Source organism: Anolis sagrei, chromosome 3, assembly GCF_037176765.1.
Source record: "Anolis sagrei isolate rAnoSag1 chromosome 3, rAnoSag1.mat, whole genome shotgun sequence".
In the NCBI taxonomy this organism is placed as follows: Eukaryota; Metazoa; Chordata; class Lepidosauria; order Squamata; family Dactyloidae; genus Anolis; species Anolis sagrei.
In genome coordinates, this window is record NC_090023.1 from 184,841,997 (window position 1) to 184,866,774 (window position 24,778).

Below are 24,778 nucleotides of genomic sequence, written 5' to 3' on the forward strand. Positions count from 1 at the left end.
CTTTGCATATCTCTGAAAGATGTTTACTTTGCAATAACTTTTTTTTGTATTGGCCAGAAGTTAAGCTACCATAGCAATGTGGTTGTCTTCACTCATTTCAAGCAATTGAGAAATGTGAACTTTAAATACCTCATAATGAATTATTTGCAGCTGAAAGATTCATAATCTTCTAGCACCAACTAAGAAAGAAGTTGGAAACACATTTCATAGAGTTGGAAGAGACCTTATGGGCCATCCAGTCCAACCCCCTGCCAAGAAGCAGGAAAATTGCCTTCAAAGCTCTCCCGACAAATGGCCATCCAGCCTTTGTTTAAAAGCCTCCAAAGAAGTAGCCTACACCACACTGTTTAAAAGTCTCCAAAGAAGGAGCCTCCATCACACACACATTTCTTTTGAGTTATACACTTTTGAGTTAAGCAACTCCATCTCAAGAGGTAGTGACATCTCTGGCCCATCCCCTGTTCGGATATCAGTCAGCATGCCAATGACTTAAATCAAGAAATAGCTTCCTAAGATCTACAGAGATACTCGAAGGAACACCTCAGCAAGCAAGAGTCCAAAAGTGGCAGGCTAAAACCTTGAACCTCAATCCATGGCTGATACCGAATGAGAGACTCCTTCCTGGGGACATAGAAGACTTGGTGACTTGGAAGGCGTTGAACAGACTGCACTCTGGCACCAAGAGATGCAGAGCCAACCTTAAGAAATGGGGCCACATAGTGAAGTCCACAACATGTGAGTGTGGAGAAGAGCAAACCACAGACCACCTACTACAATACAGCCTGAGCTCTGCCACATGCACAATGGAGAACCTTCTTACAGTGACACCAGAGGCACTCCAAGTGGCCAGCTACTGGTCAAAGGACAGTTAGTATAATGCCAAGTTTTTAACTTTGTGTTTTTAAATACATTATAACTGTACTCTCAATTAACTTCTGATACAATAAATAAATAAATCTCAAGAAGTATCTCCAAATAAATAACAAATTGCTTTGTGAAGATTGAATAGAGCTGGTATTCTAAACTTTAAATATAGTTTAATACAAAATGTACACAATAGGCCATACAAATATACATATTTTTTCTTCTTTTATCAAGTTTTGCAAATATCATTTTTGCTTTCTTTCTGGTGCATCGTTTTAGACTATTTTCCTCTGAATCTACAGAATTTCCCTTTTCTGGACTGTTCAAACATGTTACACCACATTCAGTTCAGAATTCAGCCACTACTAGTGAGATTCAGTAGCAGTCTTCCCTTTTTAACACCACTTTCCCTTCTCCTTTCCACCATTCTTCAACCTTTTAACAGCTTGCTCTTGACAGTGAGAATTAGGCAGAAACTGGATATAGGGTGACAAATTCCCTGTTGAAAAAAGAGCTTGACAGGAAGCTGCTAATATTTTCTGAAAGCTGTTGTCTTCTATTTCAAAAAAGGAGCTTTTAATGCTCCTCGCTCTTTCTCATTACCATTTCCGTAACTCAGGCTCTCTCTATAGACCAGCAGTACCAACATGACTTATTGAAAAGATCAGCAAAGAATAAAAGCCAAAGAAACACCATTCAAGAGAGCGGGAAATGTGGAATAGAAAATATAAATAGGAATAAATAAAACAACTTAAAACCATTGGAAGCCTAACAGTCAAGCTGTGCCTTTGAAATATTTCATCCTTGCCCCTGACCCACATGTCTCTGAACAAAGGCAGCAAAAGAAAACCTTTCTTTTTCCAGTGAAGATCGGGATTGTTTTGGTACTGCTCTTCACGCAGATAATGGCACGTTTTGTAAGACAACTGTCAGTCCGGTGACACTTGTTTCTCAGAACTTGTCAATGGGGTTGCTCTTGTAGGAGTTCTCCTTCAGGCTGTTGAATATTTCTTTGGTGCCATTTTGCCATTGCAGAACAAGATCCATTGGCGTCTTCCCTTCCTGTGCAAGAAAGTTAAAGAGAAATTACATTAATTTTCTTAAGTTGTAACTATCCTTTATTTTCCCAACCTGGCTGTGCTCTGGCAGGGATGGTGGTACAATTATGGTACTGTATCTGATCATGCCTATGGAAAAAGTCAAATTTGTTCAGTTGCTAGGTTTTTCTCACTTATAAAGTTCTTGCTAGCTTTAAGAGCAGTAATGACCACACAGCATTGTGTCCCATCCTTATCCCATTCCAAAGTGGGATGGGATAAGGAAACCAAAGTGCTGTTCCAGCAATCACCAGCCATCCCCTCCCCAATGCCAGAGATACAACTTAATGGTGTAACATTAGAAAATGTTGACCATTTCTGCTACCTTGGCAGCCACCTCTCCACCAAAGTCAATATCGACACCGAAATACAAAACCACCTGAGCTCTGCAAGTGCAGCATTTTCCTGAATGAAGCAGAGAGTGTTTGAGGACCGGGACATCCGTAGGGATACCAAGGTGCTTGTCTATAAAGCTATTGTCCTCCCAACCCTGCTCTATGCCTGCGAAACGTGGACTGTCTACAGACATCACATGCAACTCCTGGAACGATTCCATCAGCGCTGCCTCCGGAAAATCCTGCAAATGCAAATATCTTGGGAAGACAAGCAGACAAACGTCAGCGTGCTGGAGGAAGCAAAGACCACCAGCATTGAAGCAATGGTCTTCTGCCACCAACTCCACTGGACCGGCCACGTTGTCCGGATGCCTGACCACCGTCTCCCAAAGCAGTTGCTCTACTCTGAACTTAAGAATGGAAAACGGAATGTTGGTGGACAGGAAAAGAGATTTAAAGATGGGCTCAAAGCCAACCTTAAAAACTCTGGCATAGACACTGAGAACTGGGAAGGCCTGGCCCTTGACCGCTCCAGCTGGAGGTCAGCTGTGACCAGCAGTGCTGCAGAATTCGAGGAGGCACGAGTGAAGGGTGAAAGAGAAAAATGTGCCAGGAGAAAGGCGCGTCAAGCCAACCCCGACCTGGACCGCCTTCCACCTGGAAACCAATGTCTTTACTGTGGGAGAAGATGCGGATCAAGAATAGGGCTCCACAGCTACCTACAAACCCACAAAAATAGTCATCAAGGAAGACCATCTTACTCGTCCAACGAGGGATCGCCTAAGTAAGTAAGTATCCCATTCCCATCTTTCTTTTAAAAATGCCAGTTTCCATTCTTGGAAGTCTTCAGGTCCGGCAATTGTGTATTAAACGAATAATAATAATAATAAAACTTTATTTATATACCACTCCATCTCCCCGAAGGGACTCAGAGCGGTTCCCAGGTAACATCACAAAACATACAAAGTAAAAACAACATAACCATAAGATTAACAAAACAAAACATAAGCATAAAAATTGTCACCATAACACACATATATTAAAAGTAATCCCGCTTGTTCAAGGCATTTTAAAAATTTAAAAGGTCGGGCCAAGATTTGTACACAACAAAGACACAGGGCCACAAACCCTGTCCAGACAAAGTGGATAGTCACCATAGGTTTTACATTTTCATCGTCTCAATTTTCAGGGCTGATGTACTGTATCATTGAGATAGAAAGTGGCCTACAGACCGGAAATTGCCAGTCTGCGATCAAGCATATTTATTGTGTCCTCTTACCATCATTTATCACAAAAATTAGATCTGCTAGCACTATATAAAGGTTTGGAAAGTCAATGACAAGCAATATTTATGGAAATGGACTATGGACAAGCTTCTGAAAAAGTCTCTGGTCACAGAATTCGGCTTAGATTAGGCCACCAGGCTGTAATGTTTTAAGCAGTTTTAAATTGAATTGGTTTTTATGTTTTATTGTGTTTTATTATGTATATAGGGGCATCGAATCGTGCCGGCTATAAGCCACCCTGAGTCCCACCCCCCTGAGAAGGGCGGAGTATAAATATTTGAAATAATAAAATAATAATAATATTTACCCAACTACAAACCAGCACTAATTAGTGACTATAAACATGAATCCAATCAGTGGAATGCTAATCAAGGTGGCCAATTGCAGCATTCACACTTGCCTCAGACAAAGAGTTCTCCCACCCTGGACATTCCACAGATATATAAACCTCGTTTGCCTAGTTTCCAACAGACCTTACAATCCCTGAGGATGCCTGCCATAGATGTGGGCAAAATGTCAGGAGAAAATACTTCTGGAATATGGACATACAGCCCAAAAAACTCAGAGCAATCCAGAATTTATTTTCAGTGTGTCCCTTGTTATGTCAAAATTTTGATACAGTTTCACTTAAGTTGATAGACTATGAGCTAGCTGGCATTGCCCCCCCCCCACCCCCCCAATGTGCTAACTGGGAGATTATAAGGTTGAACATTGTGAAAACCATCTACTGCATGGCTACCAGCCTCCTCCCAGTACACTCAAGGAAAAGCTTCATGAGAACTACCACAAAGAACATCTTCCTTGGCAGTTGAACCAGGAAATCCCAATTGGGTGGCCCCCGGTGAGGGTCTTCCTCCAGGAGCAAACCAAGAATAGTCGATTTGGAAGTCCCTGAACAGATTCAGAAGTGGAGTGGGCAGATCAAAAGACAACCTGGCAAAATGGAACTACCTAAAAGAATCCTCCACTTGGTGCAATTGTGGAGCAGAACAAACAACTCCGCACCTGTATGCAGGGGTCCACAAACTTTTTAAACAGGGCCAGGTCACAGTCCCTCAAACTGTTGGAGGGCTGGATAATAATTTGAAAAAAATATGAATGAATTCCAATGCACACTGCATATATCCTATGTGTAGTGCAAAAAACACTTTAAAACAATACAGCAATTAAAATGAAGAACAATTTTAACAAAAATAAACTTATTAGTATTTCAGTGGGAAGTGTGGGCCTGCTTTTGGCTGATGAGATAGGATTGTTGCTGTTGTGTGCTTTCAAGTCGTTTCAGACTTAGGGCCAGGTAAACTACCTTGAAGGGCCGTATCCAGCCCCCGGGCCTTAGTTTGAGGACCCCTGTTTTAAAGCTATAGACAATGCAGTTGCTGTTGCCCGGTTTTGGTCAAAAATTCTTTAGCTGCTTGTGCTCCTTCTATTTCTACTAGTTTTATACTTACATGTGCAATGCTTTTGACACAAAATAAATAACCTAAGTTGTCACAAACACGTCCCACTGGTACAGCCTTGATGGGGATTTAGGATTGATTTCTATGAGTTGTCTGTACAGAATTCCATCTGATCTCATTTAAAAGATTTACTAAGCTTTGCAGCAATTCATTAGGTAATGTGCAAATATCCTAGACTTTCCAATAGTTAGGACAGGAGCCTTGTTAACTTGCAAGTGTGGTAGCTGAACAGTTGGCATGTGGATTTTAAAAGCTCTGTTTTGTGTACAAGTGCTTTTTTATGCGCCACATCTAATTTATAACTATGGGGCATCTACAGTTCAGAATTGATGTAGCTTGGCACCACTGACTGCCATGACTCAAAGCTATGGAATCCTGAGCTCTAGTTCGGTAGGTCAGAGAAGACAGTGTTTCAATAATATTGAGCTATGGCAGTTAAAGTTGTGTCAAACTGCATTAATTCTACAATGTAGATTTACCCTAACTCTGGTAGGAACTATATCCATAGAGAAAACACAGCTTGGAAACTGCTGAAAAGAAGGCAAAGGGGAAAACCACTACACACACACACACACATACATACATACATACATACATACACACACACACTAGCTGTCACCTGCCACACATTACTGTGGCCCAGTCTGTATATATGTGTTTTGTGTGTGTGTGTGTGTGTATGTGTGCTTGTATATATATGTGTGGTTTTGCAAATGCGTTGTAATGTTTGTTTTTTTTTGGCTTTTTAAGTCTCTTATTTTTCAATATTTTTATGAGTGATGGTCAGCCACTGTCCTCATAGGTGTATTGTGTCCAAATTTGGTGTCAATGTGTCCAGTGGTTTTTAAGTTATGTTAATCCCACAAATGACACTGCAGCGCATGCGTTTTTGCGCATGCGCTGTAGTGTCTTTTTGGGTTTTTTGGCTTTTTAAGTCCTTTCCACTGTGTTTTTCAGTGTTTTTATGAGTGATGATCACTTGTTGGCCTGATAGGTGTCTAGTGTCCAAATTTGATGTCAATTCATCCAGTGGTTTTTGAGTTACGTTAATCCCACAAATGAACATTACATTATATATATATATATATATATATATATATATATATATATATATATGCCGTCCCCGTCACACGTTGCTGTGGCCCAGTCTGTGTATATGTGCTTTGTGTGTGTATATATTTTTGTATATGTGTGTTTGCATATATATATATATATATATTATGCGCATGCGTTGTCATGTATTTTTTTAAGTCTCTTCTGCTGTGTTTTCCAGTGTTTTTATGAGTGTTGGTCACTCATTGGCCTGATAGGTGTATTGGGTCCAAATTTGGTGTCAATTCGTCCAGTGGTTGTTAAGTTATGTTAATCCCACAAACAAACATTACATTTTTATTTATATAGATTTTTCTTCCCAAAAATGGTACACAATGCCATTAAAATAAAATGCAAAGGAAAACAAATACAATGAAAACATAAGCATGTGAAAAACAAGTAAAATTGAACCATAATGCCTTTCCCTTAAAACCTAGCTTGACGGGGCCAGAAGCAATGAAGAGATTATTTGGAAAAGAATCTAAATTCTTTTAGTTGCATATTTAGTCATTTTTAACAAGGGCTATGAATAAGTGTAATGCAAGCTTTTACTATTATCTGTGCTTCTCTGTAATTGTTTCTGTGGTAGTATAGGGACTGTTTCAGCGAAAACCCCATTGAGTAGAGCAACAGACTACTTACAGTATTCTTTATGTTTAGGTTGGCTCCATACAGTATCAGAAGTCGAATCATTTTATAGCGATTCAGCCTCACTGCGTCATGCATGGGAGTATCGCCCTCCTAGAACAAGAAGAAAAGAACATGTTGGGCTCCTCTGACATAAAACTGAGAAGACTTAACAGATTGTGCCAATATCTTCCAGCCAAGCTCAATAATAAAAAAAGGATGAGTACCATCATGGTGATGAAGAGGAATATGAAGTACTATGGATGTTCTTTCTTGGAGATGACAATTTCCTTTCCAAAAGCTTGAGTTTTTCCTTAAAGTCCTGGGCACTTATTTGCCTTGTTTCAAGAGCCGAGATGATATGAAAAAATCTAAGGCAGCCTTCGAGTAGCTACTCTCCCTTGGCAAGTAGTCAAGATCACAAGCAGGGAACCTTTTATCAAAGGGGCAGGCGTTGATTTGCAATTTGTCTTTTTAACGGTGCTGGCAAGCTACAAATGTTTCCGTAATGGGTGATCGTAAAAAGAGTTTGTGGACTTATAACTTTTGTGGACACATTTATAAGGCAGCGTGAAAGACTGTAGTAATGCTGTGGCTTCCTGAGAGGGGGAGAAACTTAGCAAAGACGTCCCACCCAATTAGAAAGCAAGAGGGCAAATCCTTCTGGTTGTAAGAAATACAATGTGCTAACATTCCCAAACCAATTCTATTATGCTGGAGAAATGCCACTTTGGTCGCAGCATGCAATGTACTGACAGACACCTTTGCTTGTGTTGCCACTTTGAATATTATCACAGAACTCCTTCCTCCTTAGCATATACATTTTGAAGGCTCTGCACATAAATATGTCCCTGCTCTTTCTGGTTGTGGGTGTAACTTTTATTTTTCAAAGATGATTTTCCCAGCTAGTAAATCATCAGCAACTATAAGATCTATCAACCGAAAGGTTGCAAGTTCGAAGCCCCGTGTCAGCATTAGCGCCCAACCGTCAGCCCTGCTCACTGTTTACCTAAGCAGTTTGAAAACAGCTTTAGCTGTAATTAGAGAAATTAGGTACCACTAAAAGTGGGGGAGATATTTTATGCCATAAAAAAAAGATCAGAAAATGCTGAAATGAGGAAGTCCTGACGGCTCTTCATCATAGAGGATGGAGCGACAACATCCCCTGTGGACTCAAGCCCAACCGTCCATGGCATTGAAAACACACCTTCTGTTCTGTCTGTCTGTATACTGTCTATACAAACGGCATTGAATGTTTGCCGTGTATGTGTACTGTGATCCGTCCCCTTTGGGGTGAGAAGAGCAGAATATAAATAAAGTGTTGTTGTTGTTGTTACTTGAAATGGCTTGCAGCCAGCAGTGGCTCCTAGACTCGATATGTGGCTCTCTTGTCTGGTCCATGATCCATCTATCTCAGATGAACTTGAGAAAAACCCTTCAATATGATTAGGATAGGATAATCCGCTGTTTTAGATTATGTTGGACTGCATCTTCTGCCATACTGACTGGAGTGTGTGCAGGCTATTCTGTTACCATCCTATTTACTTATTTATTTGTTTACGACATTTCTACCCTGCCTTTCTCACCCCGGAGGGGACTCAAGGTGGCTTTGCATACAGGCAACAATTTGATGCCTTTAAACACACTGTACACTTAAATAAATATTAAAATAGAATTTAAAAGTGCATTATAAACAATTAAAACATTTTAAAACAATTCATTCTGAGTTAAACACGTAATCCACAAGCGTAATCCGGGTCATTCCAAAGGTCATTGCACATTGTTCCAAGTCCATCTGTTGCACTAGTTCCCTAAAGGCTTGGTCACAAAGCCACATTTTCACTCTCAAGAGGGAGAGGGTTGATCTAATATCCCTGGAAAGGGAGTTCCACAGCCAAGGGGCCACCATTGAAAAGGCCCTGTCTCCCATCTCCGCCAATCGCACCTGGGAGGGAGGTGGGACCAAGAGCAGGGCCTCCCTATATGATCTTAAATTCTGCAGTGGTTTATAGAGGAAGATACGTTTGGAGAGAAATGCTGGGCAGAACCATTTAGGGGTTCTTGAGGCTAATATGTTCCCCATTCTTCTAGATCAGGGCTCCTTAAACATTTTCCACTCATAGCCCTTTTCCATCCAAGAAATTTTTATATATAGGTATATAAAATGGTATAAAAGTTTAGCATTTACTTATAAACCAGCATTTGCAAGGCTTGTTTTTATTATTATTATTATTATTATTATTATTATTATTATTATTTAAAACACAACAAGATGAGTTCACAGCAAACAAGACCACTCTGCTGGCTGTTGTATTGGATCACATGTCGGACGCTTCCCAAGTGTCTAGGACTGTGTGATGCATTAGCAAATAATGAATACAGATCCCAGTAAGGTGGCCTTCTGCAGCTGGCAGATGGTAATTTTGTCAGTGCCAATTGTGTTTAAGTGCAGACCACTGCACCCAGTGTACCAATCGTCACTGGGACCATCTTTACTGGCTTATGCCAGAGTCTTGGCAGTTTGATCTTTAAATCCTCATATTGTGTTAGCTTTTCCAGTTGTTTCTCTTCAATCCTTCTATCGCCTGGGACTGCAACATCAACGATCCATACTTTGTATTGTCTAAGGTTTTCATGGCCGGAATCACTGGGTTGTTGTAGGTTTTTTCGGGCTGTATGTCCATGGTCTAGAGGCATTCTCTCCTGATGTTTCGCCTGCATCTATGGCAAGCATCCTCAGAGGTAGTGAGGTCTTTGTTTTTTAACACGATTGTGAGGTCAGGAGTATTGTGCTCCAAAACTCTGTCTGAATTTGGAAGTCCCAGAGGAGTTTTATGTGTTCATTCTCTGTAACTTTTTCCGGCTTGTGATCCCACCAGTTCTTTGTCGCAGGCAGATGGTATTTGTGGCACAAGTTCCAATGAATCATCTGAGCAACTGTGTTCTGCCTCTGCTTGTAGTCTGTCTGCGCGATCTTCTTGCAGCAGCTGAGGATGTGATCTATTGTTTCATCTGCTTCCTTGCAGAGTCTACATTTGGGATCTGTCACTGACTTCTCAATTCTGGCTTTGATGGCATTTGTTCTAATGGCTTGTTCTTGGGCTGCCAGAATCAGGCCTGCCATCTCCTTTTTCTAAGTTCCATTTGTGATCTACATCCATGTTTTTTCTTTGACAATTTGGCTCTCAATTTTCCCCAGGAACTGTCCATGGAGAGCCTTCTTTCGCCAGTTTTCTCTTCTGCTCTGGATTGTGTTTTTACAGTATTCCCTCTTTGTCTTTTGCACTTTAAGCAAAATTATTATTATTATTATTATTATTATTATTATTATTATTATTTGTAGACCACCCTATCTCCCCGACATATAAGGCAAACATTTGAGTCCTGGACACACAGTTTAAGATGCAGTGTTCTAGATGAATTACCCAGAAGAGGTTTATCAATATACTCACTCTGTCTTTGGCATTAAGGTCTGCTTCACAAGCAATGAGATGTTCCCCACATTCGTATTGTCCTGTCCTTACTGCCACATGCAAAGGTGTGCTGAGCAACTAGTGAAAAAAGAGATGTGTAATTAATAAATGCATGACAATATGTACTAATATGAGAAATAAATCTGGACTGAAAGCAAACAACCCGAAATCCAGTAGACCCCTTGAATCACTTGCTGAAGGCCTCAACACTGATGTGAACCTTGTTGATCCGATCGTTCTTCTCTTGTTTGGATTAGTGAGTGGATTTAAACCATAGCCTCCGATGTCTCCTTTAATCTATTCCCCCCACTCATCAAACCTTTTGGCAGTAATTGTAAAATACCTTATCTCTGGCATTCCTGTTGATTCCTTTGTTTAGCAAGTACTTCAGGACTTCCACATTGCCACCCCGGCATGTCCAATGAATAGCTGTTGATTCAAGCTACAGCCGAGGAAAAGGAATAAATTGAAATAGCAATCAAGTGATAAACAGTTCGTGTGGGTATGTGAGTGTGTGCACAATTATTTAGTGTGCTAAAATATTGATCAATCTTACTTTACTCTGACAAGAGCTCTTTAACATCTCTTGGAAAAACTCGGTGAGGTGATGATGCAATTTCCATTTGAAATGGCTCATTGGCAAACAAGTCCTTGCATGCTACTTCACCAAGATGATAGGAATGTATCTATGCAAGAACTGTGGGTTTGTGTGTACAATTTGTGCTTACCATATCTTGGAGTTCAAGTTGTGCTCCAGCTTCTACTAACTTTTCCACAACTGCCAGGTGTCCTTCTGAGCATGCTCTGTGCAAAGCTGTTCGTTTATACTGTCAATGGAAACAATGGTAACCATAGTTAATCATAAGCTTTTCCTCTTTACAAGTATAGATCTATCTTGTGTACAGTGTGCCAGCAAGGGGATTTTCAAACTTTTCCATTCTCACTGCAGCAAAAGACTCCAAATAATAGTATGTGTAAGTCCCAGAGATAGTGCAAAGACAAGATGGTTCTATTTTTCTTCCCAGTTGTGTGTACAAAAATTCGCTGCACTTATAGTTGTAGTTTTTATCCAAGGGTTGCAGACCAACTTGGTATAAATAGGTGAGACCTTTCATGAGATGTATTTCTGTGTTGAGAAGTTGGATATGAATGAAACATTAACCTATGTTTCACACAAAACCTGGGAAAGTTGTTTTAAGAGATTACATCCCCCAGACATCATGGCCTTAGAGCAGCCGTTCCCAACCTGTGGTCCATGGACCACCAGTGGTCCCCCAGAACTAAAATATGATTCATGGCCTCACCATTACTACACTGTTGCAACGAGAGTGACTGGCCTCACAAAACCCTCTTATAGGGCTGAGGCAATTGGGATATCAGGAGGGGAGAGGGTGACTATCCACGAAAGGTACGAGAACAAGCCTTCTGACTGCTGCTTCTCCTCCACCCTCCCTCTGAGCGGAACCGTTCCATGTGGTGCCTGGAAGTGAGGGAGCCTTGGTGTCTTTATTTTTAGGTCTGTTCCCGGGGTTATTTGGGGTGCTGATTCAGAAATTTTCATTGGATAGACCACATCAGCTGTAGATTATTAAATACGGTTTTCTGTGGGCGAGCAGATGGCAATTACTGGATGGCATATGCTCTGTATCAGAAACTAGAGCTGATGGGGTCTATCCAATGCAATTTTCTGAATCAGCACCTCAAATAACCAAACCAAATCGAGAGTTGACCAAAAACGGATTCGTAACTCTTTCGGTACTAATGTTGGAGAGTGGTCTCTAGTCAAAGTGGTCCCTGGTCAAAAAATGGTTGGGAACCACTGCCTTAGAGAGGATGGGAGAGTTTGGTCCTGCTGAATTCATCCCCTCCTACAGGAGTATATAGAAAATGTAATTGTGATTTTTTTTTTTGTATTATGCTAAATATGTGAGGAGAAGTCCTAGAGAGGAGGGAGCACGCTTGTTTTCTGCTGCCCTGGAGACTAGGATGCAGATCAATGGCTTCAAACTACAGGAAAGAAAATTCCACCTGAACCTTAGGAAGAACATCCTGACTGTGAGAGCTGTTCAGCAGTGGAACTCTCTGCCTCAGAGTGTGGTGGACGCTTTTAAACCAAGGCTGGGTAGCCATTTGTTGGGGGTGCTTTATTTATTTATTTACAGCACTTCTACCCCGCCCTTCTCAATCTGAAGGTGACTCAGGGCAGTGTACAGACTGGCAACAATTAAATGCCACAACACACATACACCAATTAAAAACAGTCAAAACACATAATAAAATCCATATAAAAATAAAAATGCTTCTTGACAGAATGGGGTCGGACTGAATGGCTCACAAGATCTCTTCCAACTCTAGGATTCTATGATTCTATTCTATTTTATGTTGTTGCAGACACATAATGAAAGCCTCCATAGATAAGCAAGAAACTATTAAAGGTAGAAGGTTGGGACATCAGGAAGAAGGACTCTATTTATTTATTTACAACATTTGTATCCTGCCCATATCAGCCCAAAGGCGACTTAGGGCGGTGTACAAGTCGGCAACAATTAGAAGCCATATATAAAAATCCATACATCAATAAAAAGCGAAAACATCACTCTAGTTTACATGTTCGTTTTCTAGAAGTAATGGCTGCACGATGGTTTATGGGAAAACATTCAGCCAAACGAGTCTACTTTATCTGGAAGAATTAGCCTTTAACCAACTATTCTTGATGAAATGTGCTTTGTATATTGCCAGAGAGTCATTTAAAGAAGCAATTTATGATCATTTTCATTATAGACATACAAATATGCATTGTACAGACGCCAACGTCAAGCAGATACTTTTTGAGACATATGTTAGCTTATATAAATGTATATACATAGCCCATGGTTATATACCAGGAATGTTATATATTTTTCGCTCCCACTTCCTTTTTCTCATTTTTTCTCCTTCTTGGTATTCTTAATTTAAAAGTTAATCAAAATGGAAAAAGCAATTAATGCTATTCCCTCTGAGAGGCTGGGATATTTTTGAGCTGGAAAGATACTAGTGAACTCATATCTTTGACTAGATAAAGTCAAAAGTCTAAGACCAGAGTTTTTGAAATTTACACATTCATATATGATTTTTTGAGGAAGCAGGCACAAATACATTATAAATTAACTTGTCTCTCTCCAGGGAAATTGGAATGTAAGTGGGTAATTCAAGATCTTTAAAGGATAGCTTTCAATTCCTGGCCAAATAGGTCCTCTAAAGAAAATCATAGGCTTATAGACATAACTAGATGTGCATTTCCAGCAGGTTTATTATAATGGAAATTGAATCAATACTCTACCTCATCACAAACATTTGGATCCCCTTTGTCTGCTAAATATTTTTCAATAACTGGCATCTTGTTCTCCAAGGCAGCCTTGAAAAACATGGGGACATCCACAGGTTCTGTCTGAAGAAGAGAAAGAATCAATGTCAGGATGGTACACTTTGGATGCAATCCCACTGAAACCAACATAAAATAACATGTATTAACTTACTATAACTTCTTGCTCAGGCTTCTTTACAACAGGAACTCTGACTCTCTTAATTTTTTTCCTTTTTTTCAACTGGATAATTTTTTGAAGATCTTCCAAGCTTTCAAGTTTTGGTCTCTCCTCTAGTTTCTTTTTCTTGAGCTGAAAAAAAGTAAATAAGTAGATAACTTTAGATAACACTACATGGAAATTAAGATAATACACCGGGATTGTGGCGCAGCTGGCTGAGTGTCAGCTGCATTAAGATCACTCTGACCAAAAGGTCATGAGTTCGAAGCCAGCCCGGGCTGGAGTGGGTGTCCAGCCATTGTGTAGCCCGTTGTCGACCTTTGCAACCCGAAAGACAGTTGCATCTGTCAAGTAGGAAAATAAGGCACCACCTTGTGTGGGAGGCTAAATTTAACTAATTTATGAGGCCATAAAGAAAGAAGACTCCGGGGAATGTGGAATGCGGAAGAACTTCATCGGTGTCGTTGATGGACGATGAAAAGCAGCAGCTCCCCTGGCGGCCAGAAAAAAAAAAAGTTAAATAGCCTTTGTCTGTTAAATGTTGTTTGTCAAACTGGCATTGAATGTTTGCCATATATGTGTTTACTGTAATCCGCCCTGAGTCCCCTGCGGGGTGAGAAGGGCGGAATATAAGAACTGTAAATAAATAAAATAAATAAATAAATACAAAGTATGGTAATATCAGTTTCAAGAGAGAGATTTCAGAAAATCTTTAGGATTCCTTTTTAAATCCTGCAAAATAGATTTTCTTGTATGCCCTGATGTTTTGGATTCTTACGACAGAAGTATATACAATTATGCATGATGTGGAAAAAGTGGATAGTGAGTCTTTTCCCATTTGTCTCATAATATTAGAACCCAGGATCATCAAATAAATCTCAGAAAGGAAAGATTCAATTCAGATGAAAAACTGTTGTTCTCACAGTGTAGACGTAGAGAAAATGTAGCATACAAGTCCTTTTGAGACAGTGACTTTGAAAAATAATTCTAATCTTGCACACACACCCCCAATTGGGAAGTTTAGTTCACAACTCTGTGTTTCTTTATGAGCCCCCTTCAAATAACTTGCTCCTATTCTTATCTCATTATAGTTTTTAAACATTTTATCCTGTACATGTGGCCCGCCCACTGTCACTGCGTTTGTGTTTATTGTAATGTTATTTTGTTACTATATTCATTTTTCTTTTTCTTTTTCTCATGTAATTTTGATGATGTTGCTTGTTGTTTATGTTTTGGTTTTATTTTTAATATGTTGTCCGGGCTTGGCCCCATGTAAGCCGCTCCCGAGTCCCCATCGGGGAGATAGTGGTGAGGTATAAATAAAGATGATGATGATGATGGCTTTCTAATTGGATGCCTTCAGAAGGGGATTAAGAAATGATAGCTGTCTTGTTGCATGACTTCAGAAGGGGTTGAACTAACAATAACTTCCTATTTGCATGGCTTCAGAAGGGAGATAATCAATGATATATTGATGAAGGATTTCATGGCTGGAATCACCGGGTTGTTGTAGTTTTTTTTGGCTATATGGCCATGTTCTAGAAGCATTCTCTCCTGAGGTTTCATCTGCATCTATGGCAAGCATCCCCAGAGGTTGAGAAGTCTGTTGGAAACTGGGAAAGTTGGGTTTATTGACCTCGCAACCTCTGAGGATGCCTGCCATAGATGAAGGTGAAACATCAGGAGAGAATGCTTCTAGAACATGGTCATATAGCCCGCAAAACCTACAACAACACAGTAATCAATGATGGTTTCTCAGTTAGATGGCTTTGGGAAGGGATTAACCAAGGATCAGATCCTCTGAAGATGCCAGCCACAGATGTACGCAAAACAACAAGAAAAAATACTACTAGAACATGGCCCTACAGCCCAGAAACCACACGATACCCCAGTGATTCTGGCAATGAAAGTTTTGACAATACATGGCTTAATAGTTGGATGCCTTCAGAAGGGGATATACTTAATTTTATCTTCCACAATTCTTTCAACATGGAACAGGTGGCACACAACATTTTGGGTTGTTGTAGGTTTTTTCGGGCTATATGGCCATGTTCACAACATTTTGGTTTAAGCTGGATACAGTGAAAACAGATTCATCTCTAGACAATCTTTGAAAGTGAACCAGCTAGTCTCTGCTGGTTACCTTAAGGAGAGCATGGCTTGCCAAGGCTGCATTCCAATCTCACTTCTAACCCAGAGCCAAGGTTGACTCTCATATATGTCCCAAGGTGCCTGGAGATTTGGCCACCCTACCAGTATCAGGCGGCATGCCTCTCACCACCAGCTACTAGGAAGCATGGGCAGGAAACCCAAGGCAGAACAGCCAATTGTGAAATATGATGGAAGCTGTGGTTCAGCAATATCTGCAGAACCAAATTTTATCTGTACCCTTAAGTGTGCACTCACAAGACTGATTCAATACATGTTACTACTTAAGGCAAATATACCCCAATGCCACAAAGGGCCTCATCTCACTTACCAAATTAAGCATCCTGGGACACTTGCCAGCCAGTTGAGGGACAGATGGGCATGCAGCCCATCACACAATGTCCCCAACTTCTGGCAGAGGCCCCACCCCCAAATAGCATGGAAGCAACCTAGGATATTTCCTGGTCAACATGGAAAGGCTCCCGTGTAGTGCTGGGAATGGGTCATCATCATCATCTATTATGGCATCCTCCAACCAAAGGGAACAGTCAGCAAGCTATTGCTGTCCCTTCCAAGTAACGTGAGCAAACTATCTCATTCTCTTTACTGCAGAACTTGGCCAGAATTAATATGTTATTCAGGAAGAGTCTGGGCATAATGTTGCTGTTTTGTCCCTTCGAGTCATTTCCAATTTATAAGACAACCAATAGCTTGCTGACTGTTCCCTTATAATATGCCTGTGAGACGTGGACTATCTACAGACGTCACATGCAACTCCTAGAACGATTCCATCAGCGTTGCCTCCAAAAAATCCTGCAAATCTCTTGGGAAGACAGGCGGATAAATGTCAGCATGCTGGAAGAAGCAAAGACCACCAGCATTGAAGCAATGGTTCTCCGCCATCAACTCCGCTGGACCGGATGCCCGATCACCGTCTCCCAAAGCAGTTGCTCTACTCCAAACTCAAGAACAGAAAATGGAATATTGGTGGGCAGGAAAAGAGATTTAAAGATGGGCTCAAAGCCAACCTTAAGAACTCTAGCATAGACACAGAACTGGGAAGCCCTGGCCCTTGAGTGCTCCAGCTAGAGGTTGGCTGTGACCAGCAGTGCTGCAGAATTTGAAGAGGCAAGAATAGAAGGCAAAAGAGAGAAACATGCCAAGAGGAAGGCGCGTCAAGCCAACCCCAACCGGGACCGCCTTCCACCTGGAAACGGATGCCCTCACTGCGGGAGAACATGCAGGTCATGAATAGGGCTCCACAGTCACCTATGTACACACCATCAGTACACCGATCTTCAAAAACAATCCTACTCGGACAACGAGGGATCACCTAAGTAAGTAATAAGACAACCCTATTGCTGGGGTTTCTTGGCAAGATCTGTTTAGACAGGATTTGCCTTGCTTTCTTCTAAGGGTGAAAGTGACTTGCCCAGGGTCACTCATGAGGTTTCCATGGCCAAGTGAAAGTTTCAACCCCCTTCTCAAGAGTCATAGTCCAGCATCATATTCCTGCCTGATGTGATAGTTCTACTATAGTTAAATGTTCCTTGGAATTTAGTCTAGTTAGAGCTGTTTCAGAATGTGTGTCAACTTGTACTTCAAGCAACAGGCGCCACATCTTTCAAAGAGCAGTGTAGCTGAGGTTTTTTCAAAGAACAAGGTGTTAATAAGTGCGACTATAAGTGACAGAATCTAGCTCCCAAATATAGAATATATTGCACTGAAAAATCTGTTTATTGAGGTGACTTTTGATTAAGTAGTTTCAAGGCGCACCTTTATTGCAAACTCAATTTAAAAGCATGTTGGGGGGTATGTAGCAAAAGGTTCTCATTCCAAACCCTTTAAAATCTGTCAGGTTTCAATCCTTCCTTGATTTCAGCACAGTACTGTAATTCTTCATTTGAATAATCCATCATCAGTGCGAAACTGTAAAATTCTAATTGGCAGGCTCATGATAAGCTGTTACTTCAAAGGCAAAACTCTGCTGATTTCAACTTACTAATGTCTTTCCTATTTTCACCTTCCTTGAAGGGGAGGGGGGGGGATGTGAATTGGGATTTTGCTGCCCTAGACATCGGTCTTGTTCTCAAAGAACAAAACAGTCAAATGGTTACAAAAATGGTAATGATAATTTTGTGATAATATAGAGATGTGGACAATACAGAGATGTGGAGCTGGGTATGTTTAGCATGAAGAAAAGAAACTAAGAAGGATCATGATAGCAATGTTTAAACATTTGAGAGGCGATCCCATTGAGGAAGGGGAAAGTTTGTTTTCTGCTGCTCCGAAGACTTAAGGCACAGAGCAATGGATTCAAATGGCAGGAAAGCAGACTAAATATTAGGAAGAACTTCCTGACCCTAAGAGCTACTCAACAGTGGATTATGCTGCCTTGGAGAATGGTTGGGTCACCTTTTCTAAAGACTATTCCTATAAGATCCAACCAGTCCATATTTCAGGAAATAAGGCCCGACTGCTCATTGGAGGGAAGGATATTAGAGGCAAAGATGAAGTACTTTGGCCACATAATGAGAAGACAGGAAAGCCTGGAGAAGACAATGATGCTGGGGAAAATGGAAGGAGAAAGGAAGAGGGACCGACCAAGGGCAAGATGGATGGATGGTATCCTTGAAGTGACTGGCTTGACCTTGAAGGAGCTGGGGGTAGTGACGGCTGACAGGGAGCTCTGGCATGGGCTGGTCCATGAGGTCACGAAGAGTCGGAAGTGACTGAGTGAATAAACAACAACCTATAACAATTTCATTGTTTGTGTCCTACCATCCTCCTGAGATTATCTTGTTTAGATGGCCAAAGGAATTCTGACCTTTAGAGCTACAGAGATACAAGGAGATGTTCAAGATATAATTACACAGAAAAATGTTTATATATTTACCTCGGCTTGTAGCTTTTTCTCCTCTGTGTAGGTCAAATTATGCCGTGGGAGCAGGTGAACATTCACCGTCTTCAGATCCTCATGTTTTTCTAACCTCACAGTAGCTTCGTATTCTCCATGTTTGAAGTCCTCCGGGAGAAAATCACCTGTCTCTCTGCCATCACTCTTTTTGCCAGTCACCTGTCAAAGGAAAAACATGGTGTCAGAGTGCAATATTTTGCTTTATGACCCATTAGAATGGGGCAACAATTATACAGAGTGTACCTTTTCATTGCTATCTCTTCCAGAGTTTTATCATTTTATGTCGTGCATTTTCCATTATGTTATTTTGTACTTTTTATTTTACTTGATTGGTTTATTTATTTTATTGTGATGTTATTTTGTTGTTTATATTTTATGTTGATGTAATGTATTGCTGGGCTTGGCCTCATGTAAGCCGCACCGAGTCCCCTTTGGGGAGATGGTGGCAGGGTATAAATAAAGATTATTATTATTATTATTATTATTATTATTATTATTATTAGTGCAGCCCTTGAAAAGCACAGGGAGAGGAATTACTTTGAAAACATGGGTTGAATCAGTGGCATCCAACATTTGGTCATCCAGCTCTTTGGGATTCCAACTCTCAGAAACCCTGTCTACCTTGCCCAGTGTTCAGGAATTCTGGGAGCTGAAGTCTAAAACAACTGGAGGTCCAAAGACTGGACACCACAGAGTTCAATGAATGCCTCAAGGCAACACAGCCGAGCTGATATAAGATGCCATGAAGCAGTGTTTGCCATGTTCCAAATTCTCAAGTGAAGAACCAGTTTGCAACCCAACAAGGTTGACCTTACAACCCAACGAGGTTATGTGAGAGGAAGTCACAGGAAGGAGGGAGCAAGCTTGTTTTCTGGTGCCCTGGGGACTAGGATGCAGAACAATGCCTTCAAACTACAAGAAAGGAGATTCCATCTGAACATTGGGAAGAACTTTGTAACTGAGAGCTGTTCAGCAGTGGTACTCTCTGCCCTGGAGTGTGGTGGAGGCTCCTTCTTTGGAGGCCTTTAAACAGAGGCTGGATGGCCATCTGTCGGAGGTGCTTTCAATGTGATTTTCCTGGTTCTTGGCAGGGAGGTGGACTGGATGGCCCACGAGGTATCTTCCAACTCTATGATCTAAGATTCTATGACCTTATCATTTTGTTCAGTATTAAACAGAATGAGGCAATTGCTTCACTAGTAACTTGTGGAAGGAAGGAAGATGTCTAGATGGTGGGGTATTAAAAATGGTGCAGATTCATGATCATGATAGATTAAGAAAGATATCTGGAATTATAGACAGATGAAAAGAAATTTGAACAGAGAACAAAGCCAACAAGAACTGAGCTGAGATGTCTGTCATTACCATAGTATGGACTTTATGGTGTGTGGGAAGGGAAAAAAATTGTGCAGAAGCTGTCAAGACACAGAGTGCCTGGAGGAAATGAGGCAAAGTGGGCAGTGATCTGAAAAGTTGTTACTTGAGAACAGAGTGTGCTTGTGAATGAAATATGGAAAAAATATGGATTTATACTGTGGCAAAATAATACAAATGGGAGCCTGCAAATGGAAAGCTCTCTGTAGCTTTGAAAGGAAAAAAGTGGGCAGACACAGGAAGGTTGGTACTAACAGTACCAACATAGTACTAACATCAGCTAAGAAAAGTTTCTTTTATGGACTGCACCTGCAAAAATCCTCTAGCTAGAAGCGCCAAGGTCCCCAAAAGTTGTAATCCAAAACAGTAACCATCTCCAAGCTCTGGACCTACCCTGTGGTGTTGTGAGCAGGTAATCCTAAGGGTCATACCAATGGTGAATGATGGCAGGGCAAAGTTCCACTTACTGATTTGAACTGATCAGACAGTCATTAGATAGATACAGCTTGCACCGAGTAACCATCTAACTAATAAATCAGCTTTGGGGAGAAAAACAGTAAAGCAATGGAGAATTTGGAGATGGAGACATATGTGAAACAGCAGGCTGAAGATAGATCCAGAAGCAGAGTCCATTGGTAGCTTCCATGTCAGTGATTAATCTACTCAGAACTATATTCCCCAGTATTGGTCCAGCAATTGATTCGCTCCTTTGGAGACTGAAACCTTGGATGAAGTCATCACTCCATTGATATGAAAGCCACCAATTGCCACTAAGCCACTGAGCAGAATACCTCAGACTAACTAGAAACAATTATATCTATAATTACAGATAGTTTACAGGTACCATAACATTAAAAAATCCATTTCTGTTCTACCATTGGGCATCTGCTATGTGTAGTCAGCCAGTCCAGTTAGTCCATATAATGAATCCTGTTAAAATTAGATGTAGCTCAGCCTCAATGAAGTCAATGACACAAATGAACTATCAGTAATACAGCTTTCATTGCTCCCTGGGGTTGTAGTCATGACTAACTTTATCTGGACTAGAGGTCAATGGCTGGGATTGGTTGCTTTGGGTCACCCAAGAGCTTAGGTAACCCTTAAGGGATTTTTTGTATTCACCCTGCCTCTCGTAGACTGGCAGACTCCTATGCCATCTGGTTTTGAAATTCTCCATGTGGCATGGGAATCTCTCACCATGCCTAAAAGTCCTTTGGGTGTTCAGAATGAATGGTATGGGTCCTTGTTTCTGGCTTGTTCACAACTACCTTATCACTGACAACGCTTAGAAAAACCACCTTCCTCAAATGCTCAGCTTGCATAGTTATTGGCCCATGTTGGTTGAAGGGTTTTGTAAGTTGTAATCCAAAATGGTAACATCTCCAAGTTTTGTTTAAAGCCTAAGATATATTTACATGGTAGTAATCAAGGAGGCTATTCAATACAAGCTCTTTTGGGATCAAAGCTTCTTAGCTTCGATCCTATCCATATCTGCTTGGAAGTCCCACTGATTACAGGGGACTGTATAGACCAGTGGTTCCCAACCTTTTTTTTATATACCAGGGACCACTTTGACCAGGGACCACTCTCCAACATTAGTACCAAAAGGGTTACGAATCAGTTTTTGGTCAACTCTCGATTCAGTTTAGTTATTTGGGGTGCTGATTCAGAAAATTGCATTGGATAGACCACATCAGCTCTAGTTTCTGATACAGAACATATGCCATCCAGTAGTCACCATCTGCTCGCTCACAAAAAATATATATTTAGTAAGCCTCAGCACTATAAGAGGGTTTTACAAGACCAATTGCTCTTGTTGGAACGGTGTCATAATGGTGAGGCCGTGGGCTGTATTTTAGTTCTTGTGGACCACTGGTGGTCCATGGACCACAGGTTGTGAATCACTTGTATAGATTGTCAGCTACAATTTCTTTTGGTTCAAATCTCTAAACAATCATCCTGGCTGGTGTCGAAGACTGTTTAATTAATGAACCCCTCTGGTAAGGCAATGGATTTGATAAAAATTTTGCAGAACAGCTCCTGGATATTTGGACAACAATTATAGGAAATACCCATGCCGGACCTTTCCAAAGACACAGCCTTTCGAGAAGGCTCCTATTCCATTTGTTTCCTTCACTGCTAACTCTTGCCATTAATAAGACAGTCAAAAGACCTGAGATAGAAGATGCCAATTAAGCCTATCCATTCACAGATGCTCACATACACGTTATCCTCTCCAAAATTGTTAGTTCTGAATCAATCTCACAAACTTGGCTTGGTGAAAACATAACCAGAAATGCATTGTCAGATTACTTTCCAGTCTATATAGAAGAGATTCGGGTGTTTCAGATGCATGACTCAATCCCCAAATAAGATTTATGTTTTGGAGGTCACAATGTGGTAAAGAAATATGAAACAGACTTTAAACAAGCAAACAAACTAAAAGAATTATCTTTCATCTGAGAAGCAACCCCTTTTCCTCCTTATGAAAGCACTTACGGGGAAAATTTCAGTGTCCTTGCACTTAGATCAGTGTTTCTCAACCTGGGGGTCAGGACCCCTGGGGGTTCGCGAGGATGGTGTCAGAGGGGTTGCAAAAGACCATCAGAAAACACAGTATTTTCTGTTGGTCATGGGGGTTCTGTGTGAGAAGTTTGGGGCAATTCTATCATTGATGGAGTTCAGAATGCTCTTTGATTGTAGGCGAACTATAAATCCCAGCAACTATAACTCCCAAATGTCAAGTCTATTTTCCCCAAACTCCACCAGTGTTCACATTTGGGCATATTGAGTATTTGTGCCAAGTTTGGTCCAGAGCCATCATTGTTTGAGTCCACAGTGCTCTCTGGAGTTAGGTGAACTACAGCTCCAAAACTCAATGCCCACCAAACCCTTCCAGTATTTTCTCCTGGTCATGGGAGTTCTGTGTGCCAAGTTTGGTTCAATTCCATTGTTGGTGGAGTTCAGAATGCTATTTGACTGTAGGTTAACTATAAATTTCAGCAACTACAACTCCCAAATGACAAAACCACCCCCTGCCCCAATCCTACCAGTATTTAAATTTCAGCATATTGTGTATTTGTGCCAAATTTGGTCCAGTGAATGAAAATACATTCATGGAAATGAACCAAACCTGGCACACAGAACTCTCGTGACCAACAGAAAATATCAGAAGGGTTTGGTTGACCTTGAGTTTTGGAGTTGTAGTTCACCTACATCCAGAGAGCACTCTAACAATGATGGATCTGGACCAAACTTGGCACAAATACTCAATATGCCCAAATGTGAACACTGCGTGGAGTTTGGGGGAAATAGACCTTGACATTTGGGAGTTGTAGTTACTGGGATGTATAGTTCCCCTACAATCAAAGAACATTCTGAACCCTACCAACAATAAAATTGGACCAAACTGCCCACACAGAACCCCCATGACCAACAGAAAATACTGTGTTTTCTGATGGTCTTTGGTGACCCCTCTGACACCCCCTCATGAACCCTGCAGGGGTCCCGACCCCCAGGTTGAGAAACACTGCTCTATTACAAAGATTCTCAGAGACAATTCATAAAACCACATCATTAGATCACATGTCACATAAAACTTGATCAGACTGCCCAGCCATGTTTCTCTTTCTGCTATAGTTAATTCATAACTTATATGGAACACTTGACAAAAGTGTGTGATACCAGCCTACAAAATGCAAACCATAAAGGAAGAATAACAACCTACCAGCTCTTCCACTTTCAGCATCATCATGGTTCCAGCTGGCTTATCAAGAAGTGTTAACACTGTTTGGTACTCCTTCCAAGGAAGATGCCTCCTCCCACTGCTATCCAAAGCTACTTTGCTAAAATGCGCCAATCTCGCTCAGCTTATATATCTCTGCAAAAACTTCTTCAGAGTGAGATAATCTTCCAACCTGGGAATCCAAGTACGCCCTCAGCCCCCCAGCCCTGAGATAGGTGCTCTTGCATTCCAGACATGTTAACTAGCCAGATCTAGTGTCAAAGATAGGAATGGCTAGGGGAGGGGGGGGGAGAAAAAGAAGAGGGCTACATCTTGCCATGTGTAACTGGGCTGCCTGTGTGAATCACTGTGAAATACTAGAGCTTCATTCCATTCGTGATGACTAAATAGCTCTGCAATGCTAGACATTTTGTCTGTCCAGTGCCCAGTGGGACAGCTGTCTGCAGATACCGCGCTGTATCGTAACTGACTTTCACATGAGCCAGAGACACCAGGAAAAGGACAAGTGACCCAATGCCGTGCTCAGCGTATCATCATCTTTGGCTAAGCAAACATGTGATCTATTCAGGTATGGGAAGTCATTCTTTTCGTGATATTCTATTCTCGGATTGTAAACAGTATGAGAGGGAAAGGGGTGGTCTTTTTCTCCCCCCTCCCCTTCCTCTACCCATCATCATGGCACTTGTCTATATTTGCTGGAAGGAATTATCCAAAGGGATTATGAAGCCAGAATGATGTCTCTGGGGCTAAAAAAACCTCAATGACACAGTAAGTTACCATCAGCATAAGAAATGGAACCCGCTGGCTTTGCATTTTCTCTGGAATCTGTCACTACTTAT

At 41.1% G+C, this 24,778-nt stretch overlaps 1 protein-coding gene across 1 annotated transcript; it reads right to left on the reverse strand.

Moving 5' to 3' along the window:
* Nucleotides 1-1,099: 1,099 nt before the first annotated feature.
* ANKRD1 (ankyrin repeat domain 1) lies at nucleotides 1,100-24,214 on the reverse strand. The gene is made up of 9 exons (XM_060768748.2): nucleotides 23,922-24,214; nucleotides 18,800-18,979; nucleotides 13,750-13,887; nucleotides 13,554-13,661; nucleotides 10,963-11,061; nucleotides 10,578-10,676; nucleotides 10,214-10,312; nucleotides 6,777-6,875; nucleotides 1,100-1,926 (listed from the first exon to the last, which is right to left on the reverse strand). Exons 1-9 carry the CDS (start codon nucleotides 23,946-23,948, stop codon nucleotides 1,816-1,818), a joined length of 960 nt encoding a protein of 319 aa, XP_060624731.2. The 5' UTR covers nucleotides 23,949-24,214; the 3' UTR covers nucleotides 1,100-1,815.
* Between the last annotated feature and the right edge of the window lie 564 nt (nucleotides 24,215-24,778).

What these genes read in the sequence shown, in the direction of transcription:
- ANKRD1 (XM_060768748.2), bottom strand. Translation starts at nt 23,948, where the DNA reads ATGATGATGCTGAAAGTGGAAGAGCTG. An exon ending in AGAAAAAGCTACAAGCCGAG is followed by an intron (nt 13,888 to 18,799) that starts GTAAATATATAA and finishes ACTTTTTTTCAG; the next exon opens with CTCAAGAAAAAGAAACTAGA. An exon ending in AACTTGAACTCCAAGATATG is followed by an intron (nt 10,677 to 10,962) that starts GTAAGCACAAAT and finishes CCTCGGCTGTAG; the next exon opens with CTTGAATCAACAGCTATTCA.